Source organism: Pipistrellus kuhlii, unplaced genomic scaffold (assembly GCF_014108245.1).
Source record: "Pipistrellus kuhlii isolate mPipKuh1 unplaced genomic scaffold, mPipKuh1.p scaffold_m20_p_3, whole genome shotgun sequence".
Lineage (NCBI taxonomy): Eukaryota > Metazoa > Chordata > Mammalia > Chiroptera > Vespertilionidae > Pipistrellus > Pipistrellus kuhlii.
The window spans coordinates 29,170,505-29,197,957 of NW_023425529.1; the positions used below are offsets into that span (position 1 = coordinate 29,170,505).

The window sequence follows — 27,453 nt, forward strand, 5'->3', positions numbered from 1 at the left end:
AGGCATCTGATTCTGAGGCTCAAATTAATATCTGTAATTTGAGAAACCCATTGGAGAAGAGAGGAGGTGAGGACAACATGGTCCTCTTTAATCCTTCTCATTTTTTTTTTGTGAGGTCATCCTTAGATATTGATTTTGTCCTAGTAACTCAGTTTAGTAGTATTAGTAGTACTTCCTGGGTGCCAGCAGTCATTCATACCACTCCTCGGTAACTCCAGGCGTTTCAGAGTCACTGTACAGCTTACAGTATAAGAATAATATCCACACTAAACTTCACCCACTGTGTGCTGATACCTTCGGGAAACCAGAACCCAAAGCGCTGGATGATGACGCCTTTGTTTCTGACATATCCCACAGAAACACAGACCAACCTAGAATCAGAGTCCTCTGCCTCTACTGAGTCAAACAAATAACAAAGTGTAACAAAAATCACTTTATGCATTAAAGCTTTATATGTGTAATCCCTGAATGAGAACCATACGGAAGTTGTGGAGATAGATGACTCAGTGTGCATGTAAATTGTGAAGGCAACACCCCCTTTTATGTCCTTCTGAAATGTACTGATCAACAACACAGTTAAATGAGTATCTGAACCATATTACTCTGTTAACTTGGTGCATCACAGATCACTGTAAAGGTACAACATTAATCATTAAAGTTGCTAAATTAAAATTGCTGGAACAAAATACCAGAAAGCATTTTAATATGAACTGGCATTTGTCATGTTATCTCCCCTTCCTGGGTAGTTTGGAAAGCCAAACTAAAGTTTCATGAGTAATAAAAGAAAAACAATCATATGTTTGGAATGTCAAGATCTAGAAATTATTTTATCATTCAAATACATATATATTTATATAAAACTAGTGGCCCATTGCAGGAAGTTTCCTGCAATCTGGCTTCCTGCTGGGGTTGCTGCCCTGCCTGCTTCCCTAGCTTCTCCCCACCCCACTTGCTTCCCTTCCTTCTCCCCCACACCACTTGCTTGCTTCTCTGCAGCTTTGCTCCCTTCTGCAGCACTTGGCTTCTTTCTACGCTGCCTTCAGTCTTCACTCTGGCCTGGATATGCAAATTAATCACCATCCTGGTTGGGTTAATTTGCATACTTGCCCTGATTGGCTGGTGAATAGGACTTGTGGGTGTAGCAAAGGTGCAGTTAATTTACATGTTTCTCTTTTATTAGGTAGGACTTGAAGCCCGATGCACAAAGATTCATGCTAGAATGGTCTTTCCTTTCTTTGGCTACTGGCACAGTCTTTTCACTCCAACCCCGCCCCTTTCCACTCAGCCCCTAGAGCTGTCTCTTACCGCTCCAGAAGCTGCCTCTTTCTGCTCTAATCCTGCCTTCCCACGCTGCCCAGAGACCCTGAGAGACAAGGGTGGGGCAGAATGCCTGCATCCCGCCCACTTTCACTCAGCATCTGTGTATGCAAAATAACTGCCATCTTTGTTGGATTAATTTGCATGTTATTTCTTATTGGCTGGTGGTGTAGCAGAGATATGGTCAATTTACATGTTTATCTATTATTATGTAAGATATGTAATTTATATAATTCATCAAATGCATTTCACTCAAGAGATAATTTTGAAAATCAAGTTTGTATGTAATTATAGTATATTAGGCATGGTACAAGTCAGCTACAGAACCAGAAATAAAATCTATTTTCATAGTTTGTCCTTCCCACTCTGGTTTTCTCCACCAATAAGTTCAAATCTTTATTATTGAATTACCTAGGTAGTAACTCTGAGAGTCCTGGAGCCTTTGTAAGTCCATGAGAAAAAACAGACTTATAAAAAAAAAATTATTACAAAGTTAACAAAAAAAAAGACACAAATATGTATTTAGAATATTACAGTCTCTAAATATTTGGCTCCTTCAAATGCATGTATATTTATATAAGACTTACATATATTCACCCTATGATAAGCAAATTATGAAAGTATGTATGAAAGAAGTATTAGTAGCTCATAGAAAGGTATCTAGCCAAAACCAGTTTGGCTCAGTGGTAGAGCGTTGGTCTGCAGACTGAAAGGTCCCGGGTTCAATTCCAGTCAAGGGCATGTACATTGGTTGTGGGCACACCCCCAGTAGGGGGTGTGCAAGAGGCAGCTGGTCGATGTTTCTCTCTCATCAACGTTTCTAGCTCTCTATCCCTCTCTCCTTCTCTCTATAAAAAATCAATAAAAATATATTAAATAAAAAAAGAAAGGTATCTAAGAAGATAAAATTGTTCAGTATTACTGGGGTAACAATAAGAACTAGAACTAGAGGGAACTAACTCAAATTGTGAAGACCCTTGGGCACCACGTTAGGGAGATGGGTGATTATTCTCCAGAGACGGTGAGAGCTGGTAAAAAGGTGGTTGTGTGACCTGGAAGAATCCTTAGGCTGCAATGTGGAAAAATCTACTTCAGGGAATGAGGAGGAACATTCAGCTTCAAGAGATATTTAAATGGTGAAACTTCCAAGACTTGTGACTGAAACTTTGTTTCTGAGACAAGCCCAACAATGCCTCCTAAGAAGGTGAGTCTGGGTGTAAAAACTTATTTCGACCAGTACAATTAGTTTAAGTTAAATCGAAGTCTTTAGTAAACACCTGCTATTTTATACAAAACTTTCTTGGGAAACTTGGAAAAAGTAGAAAGCAGAGGCTCTGCTGACGAAGGAGTCATCTGTACAGGAAGCAGTGTGATAGCACCTTAAAGAACATGAACTATAGAGCTGTAGGGTGTTTTTTAAAAAGGGAAGAAAAAGAAAAGAAACCTGAATTCAAAATTTGGCTCAGCAAGCTGCAAGCTGTATGGTCCTAGGCAACACGTTTGACCTCTCTAAGAGCCCATTTCCTGGGCAAAAGAGTTACCATAGTAACCAACTGGCTGGATTGTGAAAAGGATTAAAGACAAAAATAGGCGAAAGATCTAGAGGTGTGCTAGGTGTTGAATGTAAATCACAGGCACCCTTATTTAGTAATGCTTTGCCAAATGCTTGGCCTGGCACATGTAGAAACGCAGTATAAAATAGACATGTTTCACAGTTATTCTTCTCCTATTTTTATATATGCATTTGATTTCTTAAAGGAGCCTGGCATAGATCACTTGTTTGAAACTCTCTGTTTCCTATGAGATCTTAATCTTGACTTACAGTTTTGCCAACCCTGGTACTTTTCTGGAAGATATGGATGCTGGGTGCTGGGGTGGCCCCGCCCAGATTCCCTTTCAAGTAATGAGGACGGTTGACTCAGTTGCCACATGAGCCTCCCTGAGGGCAGCCCTCCAGAGTCAGCCCTCAAATGGGGACTGACTGGTCTGAACACAGTTCCTCAAGGAAGACCACAAGTCCATCCCAGGAGAGCCACAGGCGCATAAAGGCTCAGCCCCTTCACTCCAATGGGAGACCAGCAGGAGCCTCCACTAAAACTGCTTCTCAGCCCTAATGCTCACTCCGCCCAATCCTTTCATATCCATTCCACTGGTGTTCATCCTAACAGCTCTCCCTAATAAATCCCCTTCTACTAATCTCTATCTGAGACTGCTTCCTAGAGAACAAAACCTGCAATCAGTAATTCTGGAGCTGCTGGGAGACTGTTGTCATGGTTGTTGTCATTTAAAAATCAGTGCAAGATTCACAAGGCGTGAAAAGAGCATGCTCCCCTGACAGAGGGCAGTAGCCTCGTCCTTACCCATGGTTTTGCTTTCCACGGTTTTAGTTACTCATGGACCACCGTGGTCAGTTACAGTCTGGAAATATTAAATGGAAAATTCCAAAAATAAACAATTCCTACATTTTAAATTGTAAGTCATTCTGAGTCGTGTGATGAAATCTCCTGCTCTCCCTCTCAGGATGTGAATCATCCCTTTATCTAGCATCTCCATGCTGTCGCCTTCTTGGTTATCAAATAGATTGTCATGGTCTTACAGTGCTTGCATTCAAGTAACTTATTTAACTTAACAATGGCCCAAGAATAAAAGCACAAGAGTTCTGATGCTAGCCATTGAAATATGCTAAAGAGAAGCTATAAAGTGCTTCCTCTGAGTAGAAAGGTGTGCATACATAGGCAAAAACATAGCATGTATAGGGCTTGGTACTATCCATAGTTTTGGGCTACCCACTGTGGATCTTGGAACATATCCCCATGAATAAGGGGGGATTATTGTACACATATACACAAAGGGACCAGAGAAAGCCATCACTGTGATAGGACTGCATTACTTGTTCTTTTGTCTTCTTCGAGTCTACAGCTTCCTTTACTGGAAGGACGTGATTTGGGCAGAGAGAAGTGTGGGCAGAGGGAGCAGCATATGGGAAGTAGCCAGGTGTGAGGAACAAGACACAGACTGGAGATAAAAATGTGCTATCTGAAGCAAAGGGACATTGCTGATAGCAAAGATGGGGGAGAACAGGTAGAGGAAGGCCATCTAAAGAAGAATCTTGAGAGGCAGAAAGGTGCTGGGAAAAATTAAGTCCAGAAACCAATGAAAGGGATTTCAAATGAGGACTGGTAGTTGTGGTATCTTTCCCCTGCAAGTAAAACTTGCTAACACTTCCAAGAACTGTGAGCTCTACTGCAAACTTAAATTCTTCAGAGAGACCCAAAAAAGAGAAAAAGTCAGATGAAAAATTAAAAGGAAATAAGGGCCCTAGCCAGTTTGGCTCAGTGGATAGAGCATTGGCCTGTGGACCAAAGGGCCCCATGTTCTATTCCAGTCAAGGGCACACTCCTTGGTTGTAGGCTTCTCTCTGGCCCAGGCCCTGCTCATGGCTCATGCAGGAGACAACCAATTGATGTGTTTCTCTCACATCAATGTTTCTCCTTGTCTTTCCCTCTCTCTTCCACTCTCCCTAAAAATCAGTAGGAAATCTCCTCAGGTGAAGATTAACAAAACAAAACAACAACAAAAAAGAAAAAGAAAAAAAAAGAAAGAAAAAGAAAATAAGGGGCATTAAAGAGTCCTTAATATGAAGCTGTCTTGTACCTTAGGCACGTGCCCTTTGGTTATGGTCACTGTAATAAACCTTCTTTCTGTTCTTTCTCATCCCCTCTCTCCTCTCCCACTCCCCTGAGGATATTTTTCCAGGTAAGATCCTCCTCGCTTGCTTGCTTTTTGAGAGACACTCAAAATTTTAAGTGAACTAAAGCTTTTTATTTCAAGGCATTCTAGCTGGTGTCTTTCCACAGAGCACTCCCACCAGGAGATATGCTTCATGGTTATCTGTTACAGGTGTGTTTTTCAATACACATTAAAAAGAATACCACTCAGTGAGGGAATGAGAATTGCATACTAATCATGGGAGAATCAGAATTTTTAACTGAAAGCAATGATAAAGATCATATGTAGACTCACCTCCTAATTTTATAAAGGAAGAAACTGTTTTGTGTCAGACTTTTCCTGCAAATATTTTCTTCCTTTCCCACCCATCTATACTAATAAAAGGGTAATATGCTAATTAGACTGGGAGACCTTCCAGACAAAGCCATGGTGGTGGGCCCAAGGCAGAGGCAGTTAGGGGCAATCAAGTCAGGAGGGGAGGGCAGTTGGGGGTGATCAGGTCGGCAGGGGGAGGGAGACAGTGGGGTAATCAGGCCAGAAGGTGTGGCATTTGGGGGCAAGAAGGCCAGCAGTGTTGGGGGCAGTTGGGGGGTGATCAGGCCAGCAGGGGTGGGGGAGCAATTAGGGGCAATCAGGCTGGAGGGGAGGGGCAGTTGGGAGAGAGAAGGTCAGCATGAAGAGTGATTAGGGGCGATCAGGCAGGCAGGCAGGAAGGTGAGCAGTTAGGAAGTTGTGGTCCCAGAATGCGAGAGGGTTTAGGCAGGGCTGAGGGACACCACCACCACCACCCATCCCACTCCCATGCACGAATTTCATGCACCAGGCCACTGGTATAACAATATCAAGAAATGTTTCTGCTCCACCTCCCATCTCAATTTTCCTTCTCCTTTTTAATGCATCTATGCTGCCAAAAAAAAAAAGCATTTTAAAGTGGATCATGTGAAGTCCCTGACAATGCAAAATGAAAAGAAAAAGTTAAGTTGAAGCAGCGCTGGTTCCTTACTCCTACCCTGTTTCTCTGAAAATAAGACAGTGTCTTATATTAATTTTTGCTCCCAAAGATGCGCTAGGTCTTATTTTCAGGGGATGTATTATTTTTCCATGAAGAAGAATACGGTACACATTTATTGTAAAATGAAAATAAAGGAAATTTATTACCTGTATACGGTAGTACGGTAGTTGTCAACACAAACCAGACAAACTGTGAATTCTATATTATCAAGAATTTACTCATTTATTCACTGATAACCATGTCGTCATCTTCTGGAACATCATCATAACAATCCAATTCCTGAATTTCCTAGTGAATTTCTTGTGACTCAATTTCTTTCGGAATCAGTGGACCAAATCTTTCATGTTTAGCAATAGCATTCTGAGACAGAGCCTAGTGGCGGGGGAGGGAAAGGGGCTTGTTTTCGAGGGGATGCCTTATTTTTCACTCAGAAGGAAACCTGTAAGTAGGTCTTATTTTCGGGGAAACATGGTAGATGGAGAGTTAGCATACTCTTACTCTGTCCCAAAGCTCCTAGGGCAGTGGTTCTCAACTTTTTTAATGCTTCGACCCTTTAATACAGTTCCTCATGTTGTGGTGACCCCCAACCATAAAATTATTTTCGTTGCTACTTCATAACTGTAATTTTGCTACTGTTATGAATTGTAATGTAAATATCTGTGTTTTCCTATGATCTTAGGTGACCCTGCTAGCGGTTCTCAACCTGTGGGAACCAACTTTTAAGAGATTTTTTTTCCAAAGCAAATTGACTCAACAACATAGCCTGCTGGGAGTGAATACATTTGTTTAGAAACAATATTTCCTATATTTGGTCACTACCCACAGGTTGAGAACTGCTGTTATAGAGCCTAAGACCATCGGAAAACACAGATGTTTACATTACAATTCATTAACAGTAGCAAAATTACAGTTATGGAGTAGCAACAAAAATAATTTTATGCTTGGGGGTCACCACAACATGAGGAACTGTATTAAAGGTTCACATATTATGTTGCTCGTTAGAAGAATGTTTAAGATCCCTAACTGGTTTGGCTCAGTGAATAGAGCATTGTCCTGCAGACTCAAGGATCCCAGGTTGGATTCCGGTCAAGGGCATGTATCTTGGTTACATGCACATCCCCAGTAGAAAGTGTGCAGGAGGCAGCTGATCAATGTTTCTCTCTCATCAATGTTTATTTCTAACTGTCTCTCTTCTTTCCTCTCTGTAAAAAATTCAATAAATTATTTTTTTTAAAGAAGAATGTATAAGAGTCACACATGTCCTCAACTACTTAAATGACTCTCTATAAACAAAATGCATATACCCACCCTGCTGTAAAAAGTGGTCTTAATTAGTAGCAGCATCCACCCTTAGAATGTGCGTGTATGTCTTCAGAAAGAATACAGAGAAAAATGTGTAATTTTTTAAAATGGAATGTACCTTCAAAAGTACATTAAAAACACCCAGTTTATCAGCTGGTATATACATTTGATTTGAACTTCTATACATAACAAAAAAGAATACTGCCTGACATAATCCTTCAACCCAAAAGATCCATTACTTGTATACTAAATGGTGCCTGTGCATTTTAAATCACTGAGAGCAAATGATAGGTATTAGGCAAAGCAAATTGACTCAATAACACAGCCTACTGGGAGTGAATACATTTGTTTGGAAACAATATTTCTTTCCTTAAGTGAGACACAGCCAATGAAAGGTACTGGATTGCATCTCCCTGTGAGCATGCCTGAATAATTTTCTGAATGGACCACCCTGGGGCACAACAATGAAAAGCTGCTTCTGAGCCTGATAATTTCTGCTGAGCATGCCAACTAAAAGCCGCCCTGGTGGTGAACAGTCGCAGCCTGGGAGCCTGACTCAGACCCCAACCAGCTCCAGAATAAGGACAACTCACCATGGCACAGAGGTGGGCTACGCTGTGCCCAAGGACCCAGAGGAGAGAAACTTCTGTAATTGCCACTTTCCAAGCCAGCCACCCCCACGGCCTGAAACACTCATCATGGACTTCTAAACCCTCAGGATTTCCCAGAAAAGCAAATGCAGGCTGCGCGTGCACAACCTACTGAAGACAGGTGCCGCCGAGGCCAGCTGGAATGGAACTCTGGGGAAGGTACGCCTTCTCCTCCGAGCATACCTGTTCTCCCGTTCCCCTGCGTCTGACCTGCCAAACAACCACTCAACACATTTCTCTGAATGCCCAACCCCTACTGGGCTGAATTAGTAAGAGGTAAGTGGATCAGAAGGATACAGATTTCCAGGCACAGTAGGAGAAAAGAAAAGTATTATCACTGCTTGAAGGAACTGGTTGGTCTAGCAAAAATGGTTATAAAATTTATTTTTAAAATCTTGTGCTTTGCAACATGAATCCCAATTGAAAATAAGGTTTCACTAAAGTAGGAAAATATAGTCCAGATCATACTATATAATAAAAAGGTAATATGCAAACTGACCCTAACAGCCAACCAGGAACAGCCCATTGCTATGATGTGCACTGACCACCAGGGGACAGATGCTCAATACAGGAGCTGCCTCCTGGTGTTCCTTGCACTCCCACAGGGGGCGCTCCACTCAGCCACAAGCCAGGCTGATGGCTGCAAGTGCAGCCACAGTGGGAGGGCTCACAGGCTGCCAGAGGGATATCTAACTGACAGCTTAGGACCGGTCCACTGGGGAGCAGACCTAAGCCAGAAGGTGGACATCCCCTGGATTGTGAGAGGGTGCAGGCCAGGATGAGGAATTTTTTTTACCCCCCGAGTGCATGAATTTTCATGCACCAGGCCTCTAGTTTGAATATAAAAGAGCCAAGATTACACCGCTCTGGGTATTATGGCCCTATGAGCTGTACTTTAAAAGAAATTCTTTTTCCCCCAGGTACTTTCCATATCCCAGGATTTCCTCTCTGGCATCAACCTGTCTCACCCTGCACTGTAAGAATTTTTCCCAGGACTGATGATCTTGTCTCCACATCTGGAGATTCAGAAATGAGTTCTCTCTTGCTTCTTTTGTTAAGAATTTATGGAGTCTAATAGACCTTTTGTTAGGAATTTATAGTCCAACAAAAACTCAGCTATAATAATGCATCTTCTAGTAGAGCTATGATATAATGCTTTAATGTTGAAGTGTTGGCTTACATGTAATAAATCATTTTCCTTCTGGTTAATTATTTAATTTATGAACCTTTCTGTTTTTAAATACTTTCAAATTTATGGGAAGAGCTGCAAGAATTGTACAAAGAATTTCTATGATGCCCTCTGCCCAGAATTGTCAGAATCACAAATTCTGACACATTTATGTCCTCCCTTGGTGTCTGTCTGTCTCTCTCTCTCTCTCTCTCTCTCTCTCTCTCTCTCTCTCTCTCTCTCTGCATATTATAATATTTTTCCTGCAATATGTGAAGTTAGTTGCAGACATAGTGACTTTTTAAACCTTTAATTCTTCAGCATGTATTTGCTAAAAAAAACAAGTACATTCTCTTACATAACCACCCTACTATTAAAATTCAGAAACTCTGATACAATATTATACTACAACCTATTATGCAATACATATTCAAATGCCACCAATTGTGCCAACAATGTTTCTGTAGATAATATTTTTCCTAATCCACAATTACATATTGTATTTAGTTGCCTTGTCTCTTTACTCTCCTTTAATCAGAAACAGTTTCTCAGCCTTTATCTTTCATGACATTGACTTTTTTTTTCTCGTTCAAGCCAATTTTTCTACTAACTATCCCACAATTTATATTTCTCTGGTAATTCATGATGATTAGATATTATGAATTTTTGTCAGGAATATGAGATCGATGATGTTGTGTGCACACCTAGGGGCACAGAATGTTGCTTTGTCTCCCCCTTTTTTTTTATTTTAACCTCTGTTGTTTTACTTAAAGAATATATTAAAAGACTGGTCCCCTACATAAGTGTCAACTTTAAAATTTATGAACCAAAATTCTAAACTCAATAACAGTTTTATAAAATGGAATCTCAATTGGCAAATAAATGATCAAGTGGTGCAAAAGACAGAAAGACTTATTTCTTGCAAGTTCATTATTAGGAATGCAGATTACTGACTAAGGGATCTCCCTGAATATGCTTGTCTATATTGGTACTTGAAAAGGAAACTTTTTACTAAACAATCTGAAATCCATGCATAACTCAATACATCTGCACTATTGGCAACTTTATGACCAAATAATATTTCCCTGTGAGTCCATTCTTTCCTGTTCTTTGTAGTGTAAAAATAAAGCCGCATAGAAACTTTTTCAAATGCACCTCAAGGCAATATGACAAAAAGGACAGTACTTTATTTTTTGTCTTGCGAGTATACATGCTCCAAAGAAATCTAGATTAGAATGTTTAACTAAAAAAACATTGTCCTTCCAAGTGTATGCAAGTTAATGATACTAAATAAGCATTTGATGTTAGAACAACAAAAACGACTCCTTGAGAAGAAATGAAGAAAGCTTCTCTCAGGTATGTCATCTGTGATATAATTATAACTTTTATCAAATCATGCTTAACAACAAACTATATTTTCTCACAATGTACCCAATCAAAGGAATGTGTAAAAGAAGTAATTTACCCTCCAGATTGAAGATATCAAGAGAAGTGATCTTTAAAAATAATATAACAGTGATCTTAAAACATCTGTAATACTTTCAACAATAAAGATAAGCTAAAAAAAATAAAATAAAATAAAAACTATGGTCCTTAAATTCAAATTAATTTCAATACAACAAGAACTAGAATAAAATATTTCATGTATATTTACTGCTCTATTTGTAGATAAGCACATTTAGATTCCAAAACTATAGTCAAAATCCACAAACCTCCTCCACAAATTAGGAAAATGAATTTCTTCAAATGAAAAGATGCTACTCTACATGACATACCGTATTTTTCGGACCATAAGACACACTTTTTTTCCCCCCAGAAGTGGGGGGGAAAAGTCCCTGCGTCTTATGGTCCAAATATAGCCTACACATATACTTTAAAAAAAAAAGTTTTTTTACTTGCCCGGCTCTGTGTGGTCTGTGTGTGCTTGCCCGGCTCTAAAATGGTTCTAAATGCTGCTGTTTACTTTACAGGGTTGATTACATGTGTTTATGACTGTGATGTTGGGTTTTAATGCACATAAAATATTTTAGGACACTATTTGTTTCAGAATCTTTTTTTCTTCATTTCCCTTCTCTAAAAACTGGTGCGTCTTATGGTCCGGTGTGTCTTATGGTCCGAAAAATACGGTACTAGTACCAGTCTCAAAAGGGAGAAACCACTTGCGTTTCAGTTTGTGCAGTACACATATGGGTATTTCTATAGGCAAAACAAGAAGTTTCTTAGAGAATTATAATTATAAAAACTATCATGAATCATTTTTAATACTGGAGTAAAACTATGGCGTTTCATACTTTTTTTTTTTAAGGTGTCATCATGCCCTGCTCATGGGCTTTGTTTATTCAATTCAATTTCAGTGAGATTTGTCCATTTTAGGAAATATAGAAAACTTTTGTTGTAATGAATGCAGATAATTCTTTTAAATGGTGGGTGGCTGTTTTAGAAATTATTCAGCCTATCACTTATTTATGAATATATAAGTGGTTTTCAGTTTTTTGTTCTCCAATTAATGTTTTAGTCAAACTGTTTATACATTTACTAGAGGCCCAGTGCATTGATTCATGCACTGGTGTGGTCTCTCAATCTGGTCTGTGGGAATCCAGCTCCAAGACACCCCCTGAGGGGTCCTGAGTTGCTAGAGGGTGGTTCTTGGGTGATGCACCCTGTAATTGGCTCCCTCCTCTCTGGTTCCAGGTGCATCAGCTGAGAATCGCAGCTGCCAAGTCACCGCAGCTCAACAGTTCCTGTGTTGAGCATCTGCCCCCGGTGGTTATTGTGTGTCATAGCTACTGGTTGGATGGTTGCTTAGGTATTTACTAATATATATATATATATATATTCTTGCACTTAATAGCTCCTTCAGATCTTTAATAATGAAGTAAAAAACTGTGTATCATAGTTAAGTACAAGTAACACTACATAGGAGATAATCCATGTACAATCACTTAGCACACAGAGTACCCAATGATTACTAGCTATCAAGAAAGTATATTTCTATAAGTCAACAAACTATTTTAATTATCTAGCGTTACTTTTCCTTTGGCTTCCAACACAACACATTCTCCTGATGTTCCTCCTGATCCATCAGCCACTCTGTCCCAGTCTCTGGCTGGCTCCTGCTCTATCTCATGGGTGAGTGTTGGAACATCCCAGGATGCAATCCTTAGTCCACATTTCTTCCCAAACAGAAATCCCTCCCTACATGGCCTTCTTCAGTCTGCTCTCTTAAATGTCTTCTATGCATTGATTCTCACATTTATATTTTCTAGCCTGACATTACCCTAAATTTCATTCATATATCCAACTGTCAACGTAGCACCTTCACTTAAATGCCAATAGGCATTTTGAACCTAAAATGCCCAAAAAGAAATCCCGATTTCCCCTCCAACCCCACTCATCCACTAGTCTTTCTCATATAACTAAGTATACCACATTCACCCTCTGCTAATCAAAACTTGGGTGTTCTTTATTTACAATTCCTAACTAGATACTTCTTCCTTATGTCTGAAATTAGATTTCTGGTTTTCTAGTATTTTTTAACCTTGCAATGCATATTGTGATGGATATATTGTTTGCACCTATATCTCCTCTTCAGACCGAGGCATCCTTTCCCCTAGCTTCTTGGAATCATGGGTGCTGACTACTCATAGCTGTCATTTAGAGTGACCCTTCCCCAAAAAGAACTGCATAACCCATGGCTACACACCCCCTCCATGCCAAGCCAGCAGTCAGTAGCTGGCTGATGCAATGATCCAAAGCTCAGCTCCCTATGTTACTTGTGACTACTCCAAAGGGCCATCTTAGCTGGAGAGTTCCCTGTAGGATCTGCTGAGGTCTCAGTTGCACCTGCATTGTGGATCAGCTTCTCTGTCTGCCCAATCCCAACTTCCTCACTTCCTTAGTGGTGTGTATCCTGAATGCACTCTTCAGTTTACCTTCTGCAACCATTCTCTACACCTCAGGGGATTTCTAGGCATCCAACATAAAGACAATCACCATGAAAAACAAATTATTGAGTTATGGCTGGCACTGTTCTAAATGCTCTGAATATATTGTATTAATATACATTCACATTATTCTCACAAAGAAAGTGTGAGGAAGATACTAATATTATTGTCTTTATATATCAAATGACAAAAGGAACTCTTGGAAAAGATGAGTGCATTGCCTAAGTTAATAAATGGTAAAGGCTGGCATTGATGCCAGGAACTCTGACTCAAAGCCCATTCTCATCCACTTCACTGCCTCTCACACTGGTTTTGCATTCACTGTTTCTCTGGTATGATGCTCAGTGGGCCTGTTCTTGGCATTTTTCTATGGCCTTCTATACAGCACAGCCAGCCTATGCCACATACCAGAATGATCATAAATATTAAGATTTTTTTTATCTTTAAACAAGTAACATTGTCCCTAGTGGATTGGCCATATGTTAATTGCTAAAGATGGAACTCACTGACCTTATAAATTTGTCTCTCAAAATGTTATCATTACAATATGTTTGTAAATCCAGCCTAGTATCACTGTCCAACCATGGGATTACTTTTCATCTATTCACATATCTTAGTAAGTACACATTAACCACCACTTCTCTGCATATTTGTTCTATGTCTCCAACAAGACCAAAAGAATATAACTTTTTCTCAAAAATTCTTACCTCCATCTTGAAATTTGCTTAATCTTTCAAAATACGATGACATGGGGACTTGTACAATGTCTAGGATAGCCAGAAGTGTTCTTGTGAGCCTTAACAATTCACTGAAACTATAAAATCCAAAGTATATCAGATTCCGAGCCAAGTGGACCACCTTAATTAAAAAAGAGAGAGAGAGAGAGAGAGAGAGAGAGAGAGAGAGAGAGAGAGAGAGAGAGAAAGGTAGAGTACAAAAAAAAAGAAAACAAAAGGAAAAGAAAGAAAAGAAAACATTAGGAACTAAAATTAACATTGATGTTTTATTATCTAAATTAGAACAGTTATTTCTAAACTTTCTAATTCTCTAACAACTAAGAATTTAAATAATTACAAAAGCAACCATTAATTCTTTATTTAAGTTTAGAATTATTTCCAAATAAGACAAGTTCATCAATCTCATCAAAGCCCCACCGTCTCTCATCATTAATGTTTCTATCTCTCTCCCTCTCCCTTCCTCTCTGAAATCAATATAAATCTTAAAAAAAAAAAAAAAAAAAAAAAACTCCCACCAAGGAAGCAAGAAGACAAGATTTTAGATATTTAAAGATGGTTAAAGAAGGTTACATTAGGATTATTTACCTCTTAAATATTAAATTATTTAAGTCAGTAGGCTACCACTTACTAAATGGTTACATTAATGAATCACTTTAATAAATGGCTATTATCTATGAATTTGTCCAGAATTATAGGTTCCCTATGCTGCTTTGTGGCCTTCTGGATACTATATGACACACTAGGTATGAAAGCCAGCTTCCAAGACGGTCCCCAATGCATTCCCTTTTCATATTGTGTCAGGGTTAATCTGTGTGACAAACAAATGCAGGAGAAGTGGTGGCATGCATTTCCAATATTAGGTCATAGATGATTGCAACTTCCATGTTGGGCGCTCACTTGCATAGTCTCTCTTCTCTCTTCTCTCTTCTCTCTTCTCTCTTCTCTCTCTCTCTCTCTCTCTCTCTCTCTCTCTCTCTCTCTCTCTCTCTCTCTCTCTCTCTCTCTCTCTCAGAGAAAGCCAGACACCATGCCATAAGGACATAAGCAGCCTGTGAAAAGGCTACCTAGTCAACATCCAATAAGAAAGTCTGGCCGAAGCCGGTTTGGCTCAGTGGTAGAGCGTCGGTCTGCGGACTGAAAGGTCCCAGGTTCGATTCCGGTCAAGGGCATGTGCATTGGTTGTGGGCACATCCCCAGTAGGGGGTGTGCAAGAGGCAGCTGGTCGATGTTTCTCACTCATCGACGTTTCTAGCTCTCTATCTCTCTCCCTTCCTCTCTGTAAAAAATCAATAAAATATATTAAAAAAGAAAAAGAAAGTCTGGCTACCAACAATCACAAGGGTGAGCTTAGAAGCCCCGGTGACTGCCACCCCAATCAATCTTATGACAGACCTTGCGCCAGAACCCCACAGCTAAGCACTCCCAGATTCCTCATCCATTGAAACTAAATGTTGTCATTATAAATGTTTGTTACTTTGAGCTGCTAAGACTAGGGAGTAATTTTTTATACAACTGTAGGTAGCAAATATACCAGGTAACAAGTAACAGCATCTTCTCTATAGTTTTGTCACTATATCCCCTAGATAATATTATAACTAGAGGTATTTCAATTCAGTTTAATGATGCTAAACACACTGCCTCTGTGGATAAGGAAAAAATGTATCCAAACATATCACAAATATGCAAAACTGCCTTGTTTCATTAATGGAATGAAACAAAAAAAAGCAAAAAAACAAAAAACAAGGAAAACAGTAACTAATCATAAGTAAAATATTTTGTATTGGACATCAGGTATAATTAATGCATCAAATGTATTTTTAATGAATGGCAGAGAGAATCATAACTTCATAAAATAATCTGCCTGATTACCAAAGCATCCTAAATGGGGGGAAAATCTTTATGCTCAATGTATCTAATTTTTTACAGGAAAAACTGAATAACTTCATGGTTTCTCATAATACCTCAAATGTCAGTTTGTTTTTTTCTTTATCTCCAAAAGGGAAGGGCTGATTTACAACTTCTTTCAAGTATTCTTCAACAAATTCCATTGTCAGTGCAAATTTCCTCTTCATATCGTTTCTGGAACAGTCAGTTATAGAATCATATCTGCAAAGATAGAATATAAAGCAAGTTAACTTTATTGCAATCATTAAGATAAGAAGATATACATACTTTAACTTTATGGCTTTTAAGCTTGTATTTTAATAATCACCCTTTCTAGATGTTGTGTCCTAAGCTGTACAATGGGACTATTGTAAAACGAGGTAACACATGTAAAGCATCTAACTCAGAGCATGCATTACATTAAGTACTCAACAACTTGCTAAGCTATTGGCAATATGATTTCTGTTTATATTTCCAGAATGATGTTTCTATTATCAAGGGTTGTCACTTTATTCTCTAAAAAAAGAGTATCTCGTTTGCGTTTGGAAGATAATCTGAACACAGAAATGCCTTTCTCTGCATTTTATTTCCAAATTGATGTCATTTTATTTTTATTTCATCTACTGAATGTAAAGTCTTTGAGACATTTTCCCAAACATACTCATGAATGGTGATCTTGGTGGGGATTTCCGTCCAGAGCCTGGCATAGCGCACAGGCACCACGGACTCCTGGGGGTCCCGGTCGACATGCATGTGGAGCATGAGGCGACAGAAAGATGCTCGGAGGTCAAATGGCAGGCTCTCATCTGACATGCACCGCAGGATCAAATCCACAGAGAGCTGCGTCGAAATCTGGTTAATGGCCAGATACTGGCGATCCAAGCACATCCTTGCAAAGAGGTTTAGCTGGTACCTTAAAAATGTTAAACACATTATATCATTTGTCTTGATAAAGTTCTTAACATCACAGGATCAGTCAGTATCTACTTTTATGACACCAATATTTCTAATAGTATGTGGTACTGGAGTCAAACTTAGTTGGTAGTAGGTTAAATAATCCATTAACAACATATACATGAAATTGTCTGGATGCCCGTTCAGTTGCCATTTCCCTTACTTGTTCCAGCAACATGCATCTGGTGGAGACAGTCACTGGAGTCTCTGTTCTAAGTTTCCTAGGATCACAGATACACCCTGATGACTGTGATTACAGCTCACATGAAATTCAGCCCTGGACTCTAGTATCTACACTCTAAGCTTAGATCCACTCAGTTCCTAAATCAAATGTGATCCACACAAATGGTCTCAAGACACTTGGGTTCATCAGCCTCTGAGATCAAGGATTAGCCTCCAGCTTTGTGGCTTGAACTGTAGAAACCAGGGAACAGGAGGCACTCCCTGCCTTTCTTAGATTCCTGTCATTTGGGCCCAACTCAACCCGAGAGCTTCTGCCTTGGTTTTCATCCCATAAGTTCAAAGACACCAGGCAGGTTCTTGCTCGCAATATACCCACCACCAGAAACTACCATCAGAACTTTGGCTGCCATATACCACCAATGAATTTGTGTAACTGTAGACACTACTGTCTCTTAAGCCTTAGGTCTCTACTATTATATATATAAGCACTATATACCTTAAACTACTGGCTACCTCCCTCTGAGGCCACATCTGTAGCTGAGTCAGCTTCCCTGGTCCAAGTTCCAGCTCTCTCTCAATTCCATTTCTTAGCTCCTAATATGTCTCTCAGATGCACCCACTCTAATCAGTAATAGAAAAAAACATTTGCTACACAGCAATCCCAACAATTCTAAATTAGTGGGAAATCAGGAAATTGCAAGAGGTATATATGGAGTACACAGATATTAACTTTTATTTCTAATATTTTAAATAATACTGTATATTTTAGCTACCCTAGTAATGACGACTTTTTAAATTGCCTCTTCCTAGATAGCTGACTTTTAGAAGTCTTGGAGAATCTCTTTCAATGAGTATGTGAGATTGAGAACTCTGATTCTCTCCAATACTTTACCGGTAATAGGTAAGGACTTCTAAGTCAGCTTTGGTGCCCTCTTTGGCTTCCTGAGCAAGGTGCCTGATAGCTTTGCCATGAGGTTCCTTGTTGCTGTCAATCCAGTAGAGCCAAACTTCTTCATCGTCAATGTCGTCTGAAAGAATGGAGCTCTCCAGCGGGTTGTCCATTTGCATTGAAACCAGCCTTGAATTAACAACAATATCTAGTAAGAATTTCACTAAGAAATATGACAAAGAAGTACAATGATTATAAACAATGAACAGGAAAAGAAGACTCTATCATCTGGGCTTACTTGGTTTGAATGAGAATGTCTGCATTGCCTGGGCTCAACATAAATTTGCAGATGAGTTCTTGAGTTACAGGTATAGCGGTGGTATTGGACACACACAGATCAGATAAATAATCCAAAAATCTGGCAAAAAAAAAATTAAATTGAACATTAAAAAAAGGCATTTTATAAAATCTTAACAAAAACAAATTTGGGGATATAACAAACATGACTTTTAAGATATATTTTTAAATATGATTTCCATGCACATTTTTACAATGTGTTTCTCATCTACTACATCATTAGAAACATGTTAAACATCAAATTATTTATATTTAATACAAATATTTCTGAAAAGGATATAAGTTCACTTCTATTTATTTGGTGACATTCACCCCATAGCACATTGATTTACAATGTTTAGGAAACCATTTATCTGCCCTAAAGTGAAATAACCCCAAAGTTGAATATCAAAACAAAAGCAGATCAAAGCTAACGATGTCCTGAGTAAAATAGGAATATAGCACACACTTAATCAAAGTGCAATCAGAGGCCCATTTCCACCTGCTAACATTTATTGGCTGTGCTAATTATTATTAGTTAAGAAAAGTTTATCAATTGCCTTGGCTTTTCAGCATTCATTTCTCCCAGATAAGTTATCATGATGCAATAAAAAGAAAACTTGATGTGGAATCAGAGACTCTTGATATACCACCTATTCTATTCCTTCTTATTGGGCTATTCTTGAATAAACTATACCCTGGTATTCTTTTTCTTCATCTCTAAAATGTGGGTAATAATATACAAACCAGTGTATTTCATGAGAACATGCAAGAATTTATATAACACTATATATATATATATATATATATATATATATATATATATATATATGAATCCTATATAATAAAACCCTAATATGCAAATCAACAAAACAATGGAATGACCCTTCGCTATGATGCACACTGACAACCACCAGGGGTCAGATGTTCAACACGGGAGCTGCCCCCTGGTGGTCAGTGCATTCCCACAGGGGAGTGCTGCTCAGCCAGAAACTGGGCTCACTGCTGGCAAGCGAAGCAACAGTGGCCAGAGCCTCTTCTGTCTCTGTGGCAGCACTAAGGACCCCTCAGGGGATGTCTGGGCCTAAGCCGGCAGGCTGACATCCCTGAGGGGTCCCAGGCTGCGAGAGGGCGCAGGCCAGGCTGAGGGACAGCCCCCTCCCCTGAGTGCATGAATGTCATGCACCAGGACTCTAGTATACTATAAAGTACTATAAAACTGTATGTTTTTACATTTAAATATACCTAGAAAAGGTTTAGATCTGCTATAAGGCAATAACTCTTTATCATACATTATTATAGCATAAATTATTATAAATTATTATCATAAATTATTATAGCAATAAGCCTCATCTAGTTTTGTCCTTAAAAAGTATATAAAAGAATTTCAACTTTAAAAAGTTGTAAGAATACAGCAAAAAAGCCACCATCCCCCCTAGAAAAGAATGATGCATGAACCACTTCAAACCTTGGCTCACGATTTCTCCTGAGTAAACTGACAAATGTTTCTATTTCTTTTGCTGTGATATGTTTCTCTAGTAGTTTTCTGTTGTTGTGCAACAAAGCTGTGATGGTATCTTCTGCCAAAATATCATAGCCAATCTGGGACTGCATGACACAGAAATTCTTAGCAATATATTCCTGCAAAAAGAAAGGCTGTCAGAATACACTGCCAAAACAGCTTAGAAATGACAAGTTCCATTACGGTCAGCAACACTAATTCAATTATTCATAACAGAAAACTCACTAAAAATTATTGTCCAAAGAAGACCAAGTAAACAATTCTTCAACAAATAGGACTTTTTAAGGAAGGAAATGAAAATATTAACATATGCCAAATTTAAATTTTAACAACAAAAAAACTATATACCTAGAAGTATCGATATTTTTGAATATGGGTGCTTCTACTTTTGAAGTATAAGTGAGAAAATAAATAAACCTAGTTAAAATAACAATTCTTATGACATGACAACTAAAGATTTCACCACCCTAATAGAGGCCCTTCTTCTAGCCTTCATTAAAAGTCAAAACCAATGATTTCAATATAATTATGGAAAGAAAATAACTCTGTGATCTATACTGTTACACAGAGAATTATGCAGGTAGATCTAAGTGATTTTTCTTTTTGTACCATATGCCACAATGATCTATTAAATCTTCTCTTTAAAATAATGATAAAATTTCCTACCACATTTCACCTTTAAAAAGCTATCAAATAAGAAAAGATGATTAATCACTTAATTGATCAGATCCATTCACCCAATAATGTTTCTTAAAAGCCTACTTCATTCCAGGCACTCAGCATATGGCAGTAAATAAGATAAGCTTTCATAGAGCTCTCATCTAGTGTGAAAAAAGGCAGGTAAATGAGCTCATAAATAAGATAATTTTACATGTTGATAAGTGAAGTGAAACAAATAAAATGAGGGAGAAAGGTGGCAACTTCAGATAGAGTAGATGCTAAGGAAGTGACATTTGTGCTAGAATGGAAATTATGAAAACACTGAAATGATAAAAAGGAGGCAACATGGGGAGAGAAGCCATCTAGGCTGTGGGAGTAGCAGATGAAAAAGGCTCTGTGGTAGTGAAACCAAGCTTTTTGTGACCTATAAACAAAGGGTGGCCATTGGAGCTAGAGTTGAGAAAGCAAGAGCTGAGGTTGGAGAGGTAGGTCTTCTCTGGCTGTAGTAAAGGACAAAGATGTTATGCTATGGGCAAGAGAAAGTCATTGAGGAGTGTCAATCATGCATTATATGATGTGCTCCTTATTCTTCACACTAACTCTCCTATATCCAAGCCACTATCATTTCCCACTGTCTGTGTACAAGCAAGACTGGTAAGCCTACCCCCTCCCACAATCAAAACATTTTCACTTCAGTTTCCTGGCTACTCTCGTTGGAAATGTATCTCTGTATCTATTTGGGAGAATTCATTCATTAGAAATTAGTCTTGCTTTTTTTTCTGCTTTTTTTTCTGCTTTTACTTTTTTTTCCTTTTTTTTTTCTGGAACCTATCTATTCCTTGAAAATTATATTGGTTGCACAAATCTAATTTAATTATACTGTATTTCAGGCAGCAATTTTGTGCCCTTTCAAAATAATGGCTTTATGTTGGATAGCCAATTAAATAAAGGAACTGTCTTCTGTTAATACATCATTTTAAAGACATATATTGATTTACACACTTTTATGACTATTGTAATTATACTATAGTATAATGCAAACCTCCAAGATGTTTGATAAATAGGTCAAGATGTTGACAAAAATCAAAATAAATTAGAGATGTTGCCAAATCCTATAAATAATAATAAACAGAAACTCGATATGGGTTAGTGCTAAATCACAAAAGAACTATTTATCTGTAGCTACCCTATAAAACATAGCTACAGGTAAAGGGAAACACAGTAATTATGCAAAAAGTAGAACGTAAGTAGCTTACATTTTAAAATCATGTTCTAATAATATTAGAAAACTGTTCTATGATTAATACAAAGCATTCTTAGTTCAATAGAAATGAGAAAAGTATTGAACTGGAATGTGCAAGGAACGTGAGGGAAAGTAAAATCTAACTCTAGGGAATGATGGGAATTGTTTCCTTTTGTCAGCTCAATGATCATCCCAAAAAAGATAAAAGGTGGTTCATCCACAGTCATATACTCTAAAAAAAAAAAAACAAAAAGCGGGTTTAATGTTCTGGAACTTAATTTTTTTCTTAATAAAATAAAGACAGCCCTTTATCTTGGTATGTCAAATGAATACAGTGAAGCTGGGACAAATAATTCCAATGACAGCATCTTCACTTGGGAAGAAGGATGTTTATAAGTAGGATTATATTAAAAAATATTTAAGGATTTGTTTATATAGCTTCCTTCCTCGCTCTTGCCCCTTGTCTTATTATTTATCTTCTGACTAATCTGTTTTACATATTCTTTTTAGGCCTTTCCTTAATCTTTAAACAGAATTTCAAAACCAATATATTTTAACACATTTTTCCTAGAGCAAAATTTTTTTTCTTGCCAAAAACCATTCAAATTACTAAAAGGAAATAGTGTGATGAGTAAGAGCCTGGGTTTGAATACTGTCTTCAGTCTTAAAACAGTATAATCTTTGGCAAGTTATTTAAACACTTTGTGCTTTGGTTCTTCATCTTAACTCAGTAGTAATTGAGTTAAGTTGTAAAAAGTGCTCAGAGTTGAGCCTGGTACAAAGTAAGCACTCAATAAATACCATTATCTATCTATCTATCTATCTATCTATCTATCTATCTATCTAAGCCTAAGTGACCATTATGACTGAATGACTGGAATGACTGGTCGACCAGTGGCTATGATACACACTGACCACCAGGGGGCAAATGCCCAATGAAAGAGCTACCTCCTGGTGGTCAGTGTGCTCCCACAGCCAACCTTCTTAAGTTAATCAACCTCTCCCCGCCCCTTTCTGTAGTCGGCCAATCTCCTACAGTCCCTCCCCCCAACCAACTGGCCAATTTCCCATGGTCCCTCTCCCTGCCCATCCCCTGGCCATCAGCCCCAATTAGCCTGGCTCCAATAGGGACTGGGCAATATGGCCCCAATTGGCCCTGATCTCTAGCCAGGTTTAGGGACCCCACCATGCACCATTTCATGCACCAGGCCTCTAATTCCCAAATTACCTCCAACTTCTAGGCCTGAAATCCTAGGCCCTACATGTGACTTAGCCAAACCTGCCTTACCAACCCTCTCTCACACCATTCCTCCTCACGGACTAAACTCACCAGTAGATTTCCTAATTATACATTCAACTCTCAAACTGGCTAAGAGAAAAAATGGGACACTAGTCTACCTAATAATTTTAAACAAAGAAGCATGTATATTATTGAACACATTGCAAAATATTACATAATTTTAAGGTAAAAAATTAGACAAAAGAAATGTCACTTGCAGTTGACGTCTTTTATCTATGTCCCTAGATATGCCTGGCTTTTCTGTCTCTGCACTTGGGAATGTCTCTGGGCAAAAGTGCCCTTTCCAGCATCCATCATTCTCTTTTCATAGATCCGTCTTTTTTAAAAGGCCTGTTCCCTTACAATTTATGAAAATGATTACCATCCTACTGCTATGCTTCCTTCTCTAAGCAGCCTTCCTGGATTCCCTCAGCCACAACGGAGCTCCTCTCCCTCTTCTGAATTCCAGCAATACATTATCTCTCACATTTCCTCTCTGCCTCTCCCCCATATTTCAGATGCACAAGCCATATCTTTCCCACAAGACAATGACCTCTTTGACCTTTACATAATGATGTGATACCTCACATGTTCCTAAAAAAGCTGAGAATTGTCTCAGTCCTCTTTACATAGACATCCTGCATGCCCTCGGCCCGGCAGGAGTAATACCATGCGCACAGAAGGACTCAGGCATCCTCCCTCAACGATTCTAATTTTACACGGAAGAATAAATGCATATTTCAGCTCAAAAATACACACAGGTCACTTTAATGTGTTCCCAATATGACACATTCCATTGCAAAGTGCCGTTTTCCGTTCCTGTTTTATATGTTCTGGGACAGTCACTGTAAATACGAGACGGCGGTCGTGACCCGCGCCCTCTGACCTGGTTTTTCCGGTAGTCCTGCTGCGAGTGCCTCAGAACACGGTAGCAGAGCCTCAGCATGTACTTGTAGGGAGCGTATCTTTGGTCCCCCAGGTCTTCGAGCCTCAGCATTGGGCCTTCGCCTGCCTTCTCCTTAAAGGGTGCTTTAAGAATCCCAAATACCTGCCAGAAAACAAAGCAAAAAGAAGGCCACCTATTCTGATGAATGAAGATAGATGTTTTGCAATGTGTTTTAATTTTTTTTTAAATAAGCACAATGATTCAAAAACACTTTTGAAATATTAATTAAAAAAAAAAGATTTAGGATACAGAATCAATAATATATTAAGAAACAGAAAAATACTGATAAAAGAATTCCCTAAACTGAAGGACAAAAACATTATTTAAATAAAACACTTAATTTTGATTAGATATATTATATTTTATTAAAATAAGAAATATAAAGGTGTTGGGTTGTACCAAGTTACATCAACATTTTCAGATGGACTAAAATATAGTTTGATTTCTATCAGCTTTATTATTACATCTATTCTATAGCTTTCTAAAATCAAAATAATATTTTTAAAAAAACATGTATTTTCACTTGAAGCTGACATCAGAAAATTGCCTCCAAATATTGCTTCTAAACTTCTTTATAAAACAATTCATTGTTCTTGGTACATAAAGATGTGGCCAAACCAATGAAACTATCAGCAAATAGGGACCCACATGGACAGCTGGTGATACCCAGTGACCCAGATTCTTCTTTTAAAGTTACTAATTGGGAAGTATTTTAAAAACATTGAGGAATTTAACTCTTTTAGGTGGAAAGACAGGACATAGGATCACTTAGTGATGAGCTGGCAGATGAGTAAATAGTTTATAAAAGAGCACCTAGGGCCCTAGCCAGTAATGGCTCAGTTGGTTGGAGCACCATCCTATACACCAGAGGGTGGTAGGTTCAATTCCCAGTAGAACAAACACCCACATTGCAGTTTTGATACTCAGGGCATATGTGGGAAGCAATCAATTAATGTTTCTTGCTCACATCAATGTTTCTCTCGCTCGCTCGCTCTCTTTCTCTCTCTCTCCCTCTCTCCCTTCATGTTTATAAATAGCAATACAAAAATTTTTTAAAGCACCTAGGCAAGGGCATGAGCATTAATACAAGAAAGCAAAATGAACAGAAATTACCCATTAGTTCATGAAATATAATATGAATTAATGTTTCTTCAATAATTCTATATTCACTACACCTTGAATTTTATACTTATAATACTGAAATAAAGTTTTGACATGTTGCTTAAAATATTAATAAATTATTCAAGGTCCTAAAAGTCCTTGAGATAAACATTTTTATACACACACCCCAAAAGCTATTGTCAGAAAAGATTTTGTCTCATTAGATTTGCAACTTATCTTTGAGGAAAAATGTTAATTTTTAGACAATCAGCTACAGAATATTAATTGACAATGTCTCCTGTTTTCCTTTCCCAACTTTACAAAGAGCACATGTATATTAATGTGATTTTTATTTAAGTATCTTCCTTGAGTCCACAGTTTAAGAATGCAGAGGCCATTATTTTATATAGCAATTAACAGAACAAAAAGAATGCATAAAAGCAGGCATGTTCATATGTGCATATTATTAGGAAGTAAATTAATGTATTGCTATATTTTAAACCATTTCAGAAAGAACTTCCAGGGTAAAATCTAGAATATTATATAAGGCACTTGTGAGCGGATGAACAGGTTACCCTATTTTCCTATGGAAGAGACAGAAAGAAGTAGGAAGCTTCCAAGTTCTCCTGGAAATTCTACCTAGAAAGTTATCCCAGCACATTTTCTGGAGATAGTCTAACCATGTAAAGCTTTTTGAAAGCTGTGGTAGGCTGCCTCCAAGACAGCCCCCAGTGATTGCTAATCCCTGGAATGCATACCCTTGTGGGATCCTGTCTCCTTGACAATGCACTGATGGGATGTTACTTCAAGGATCTTATCTAATAAAAGAGTAATATGCAAATTGACCATCACTCCAACACACAAGATGGCCAGCAGGGGAGGGCAGTTGTGGGCAATCAGGCCAGCAGGGGAGGGCAGTTGGGGGTGACCAGGTCTGCAGGGGAGGACAGTTAGGGGTGACCAGGCTAGCAGGGGAGGGCAGATAGGGGCAATCAGGCTGGCAGGGGAGCAATTAGGTGTCAATCAGGCTGGCAGGGGAATGGTTAGGGGGTGATCAGGAATTGTTAGGCAGGTGAGTAGTTGGGAACCAGCAGTCCTAGATTGTAAGAGGGATGTCCGACTGCCCATTTGGGCCTAAACGGGCAGCTGGACATCTCTCAAGGGGTCCCAGATTGGAGAGAGTGCAGGCTGGGCTAAGGGACACAAATACACCCCTGTGTACGAATTTCGTGCACTGGGCCTCTAGTTACATTATAAAAAGACTGTGGCTTCCATCTGAATGCCCTCTCTTGATCTTTCTTTGACTACTCTAACAAAGGCAAGCTGCCCACTTTTTTTTAAATCTTTATTGTTGAAAGTATTACAGATTTCCCCTTTCTTTCCCATTGACCCCTTACAGCCTGCCCCAGGCCTTCACCACACTGTCTGTGTCCATGGGTTATGCATATGTGCATACACGTTCTTTGGTTGATCTCCACCCACCCACCCCAACTTCTATCTGAGATTCAACAGCCTGTGCCATGTCTCTGTGTCTCTGGATCTATTTTGTTCATCAGTTTATTTTGCCCTTTAGATTCCACATATGAGTGAGATCCTGTGTCTTTCTCTGCCTGCCTTATTTCAAAGCAGCCCTGTGGAGAGGCCCATATAAGTGAGCTGGGAAGTGACTCCTCTCCCATTTGAGCCTCGAGATGACTGCAGCCTGCTATAAAGATCCCGAGTGAGAACTGCCCCCGCCAAGCCACTGCTAGATGCCCAATCCACAGGAACTGTACGTATCTGATGTTTTCAGCCACCAAGACTTTGGGTGACTTGTTACACAGCAATAAATAACTAACCCAAGGACTTTCCTGATTGTATAATTCAAAGAGCAAAATATGTAAATTTAGCACATGAAAACATTCACCTGTGCCAATATGTTTTGTTCCCTCATTAATTTTTGACGTTCTCGGTTTGGCTTGGTGATAACCACATCCAGAACTTCTTGCCCATTGTTAAGTACATCAGCAACAAAGAAGATAAGGTCTTCCAATAATTTGGTTACAAACCTATAGGAAAATGAAAAGGAAGTTTTACTATACAGTGTTCATTTGGGAGAGGAAGTTAATGAACACTAGGAACTGAAACACTGCAAAACCAAGTATTTTATAATGAAAAATTATTTAATCAACAAAATATTTAATGCAGTTAATGTGACCAAAATCTTTACAAGAACATCCCTTCTCCAATTCCTCCAGTCCCCACTCCCACATCCAGCTCCAATCAAATATTTGTAATGATGTAATGACCATTAAGAAATAAAGCTATGTGAGCCCCATTGACAATCAGTCAATAGGAGAATAACACTGATGCTTTTCCATGAGTGAACAGCAATACACAATAGTTCTGCTTTAGGAAAAATAGCTATTCTTCCAAATTCTTAAATTTGAATTACTATTTTTACTCTTGACTCAAACTAAATCTTGCAATCTTCACCACATTCAATTTCTCCAATATATAGAATAGGAAAAACAAAATGATCTTTGAATAGAAACAGACTAAGCAATCATACTAAAAATATCAGAAGGCCAACAAAAAGCAAGCAAGAAAGAAAAAAC

At 38.6% G+C, this 27,453-nt stretch overlaps 1 protein-coding gene across 10 annotated transcripts in view; it reads right to left on the bottom strand.

The window, feature by feature from the left end:
* Nucleotides 1-27,453, bottom strand: part of ITPR2 (inositol 1,4,5-trisphosphate receptor type 2) — a 424,574-nt gene that overhangs the window by 268,800 nt on the left and 128,321 nt on the right. For all 10 annotated transcript variants that reach the window (XM_036459157.2, XM_045587857.1, XM_045587855.1 and 7 more), the window contains 8 exons: nt 26,763-26,904; nt 23,696-23,857; nt 19,574-19,746; nt 18,068-18,187; nt 17,773-17,958; nt 16,405-16,656; nt 15,821-15,965; nt 13,830-13,980 (listed from right to left, as the gene is read on the bottom strand). In XM_036459157.2, coding sequence (XP_036315050.1) covers nt 13,830-13,980; nt 15,821-15,965; nt 16,405-16,656; nt 17,773-17,958; nt 18,068-18,187; nt 19,574-19,746; nt 23,696-23,857; nt 26,763-26,904 — 1,331 coding nt within the window. The remainder of the gene's footprint in view (nt 1-13,829; nt 13,981-15,820; nt 15,966-16,404; nt 16,657-17,772; nt 17,959-18,067; nt 18,188-19,573; nt 19,747-23,695; nt 23,858-26,762; nt 26,905-27,453) is intronic.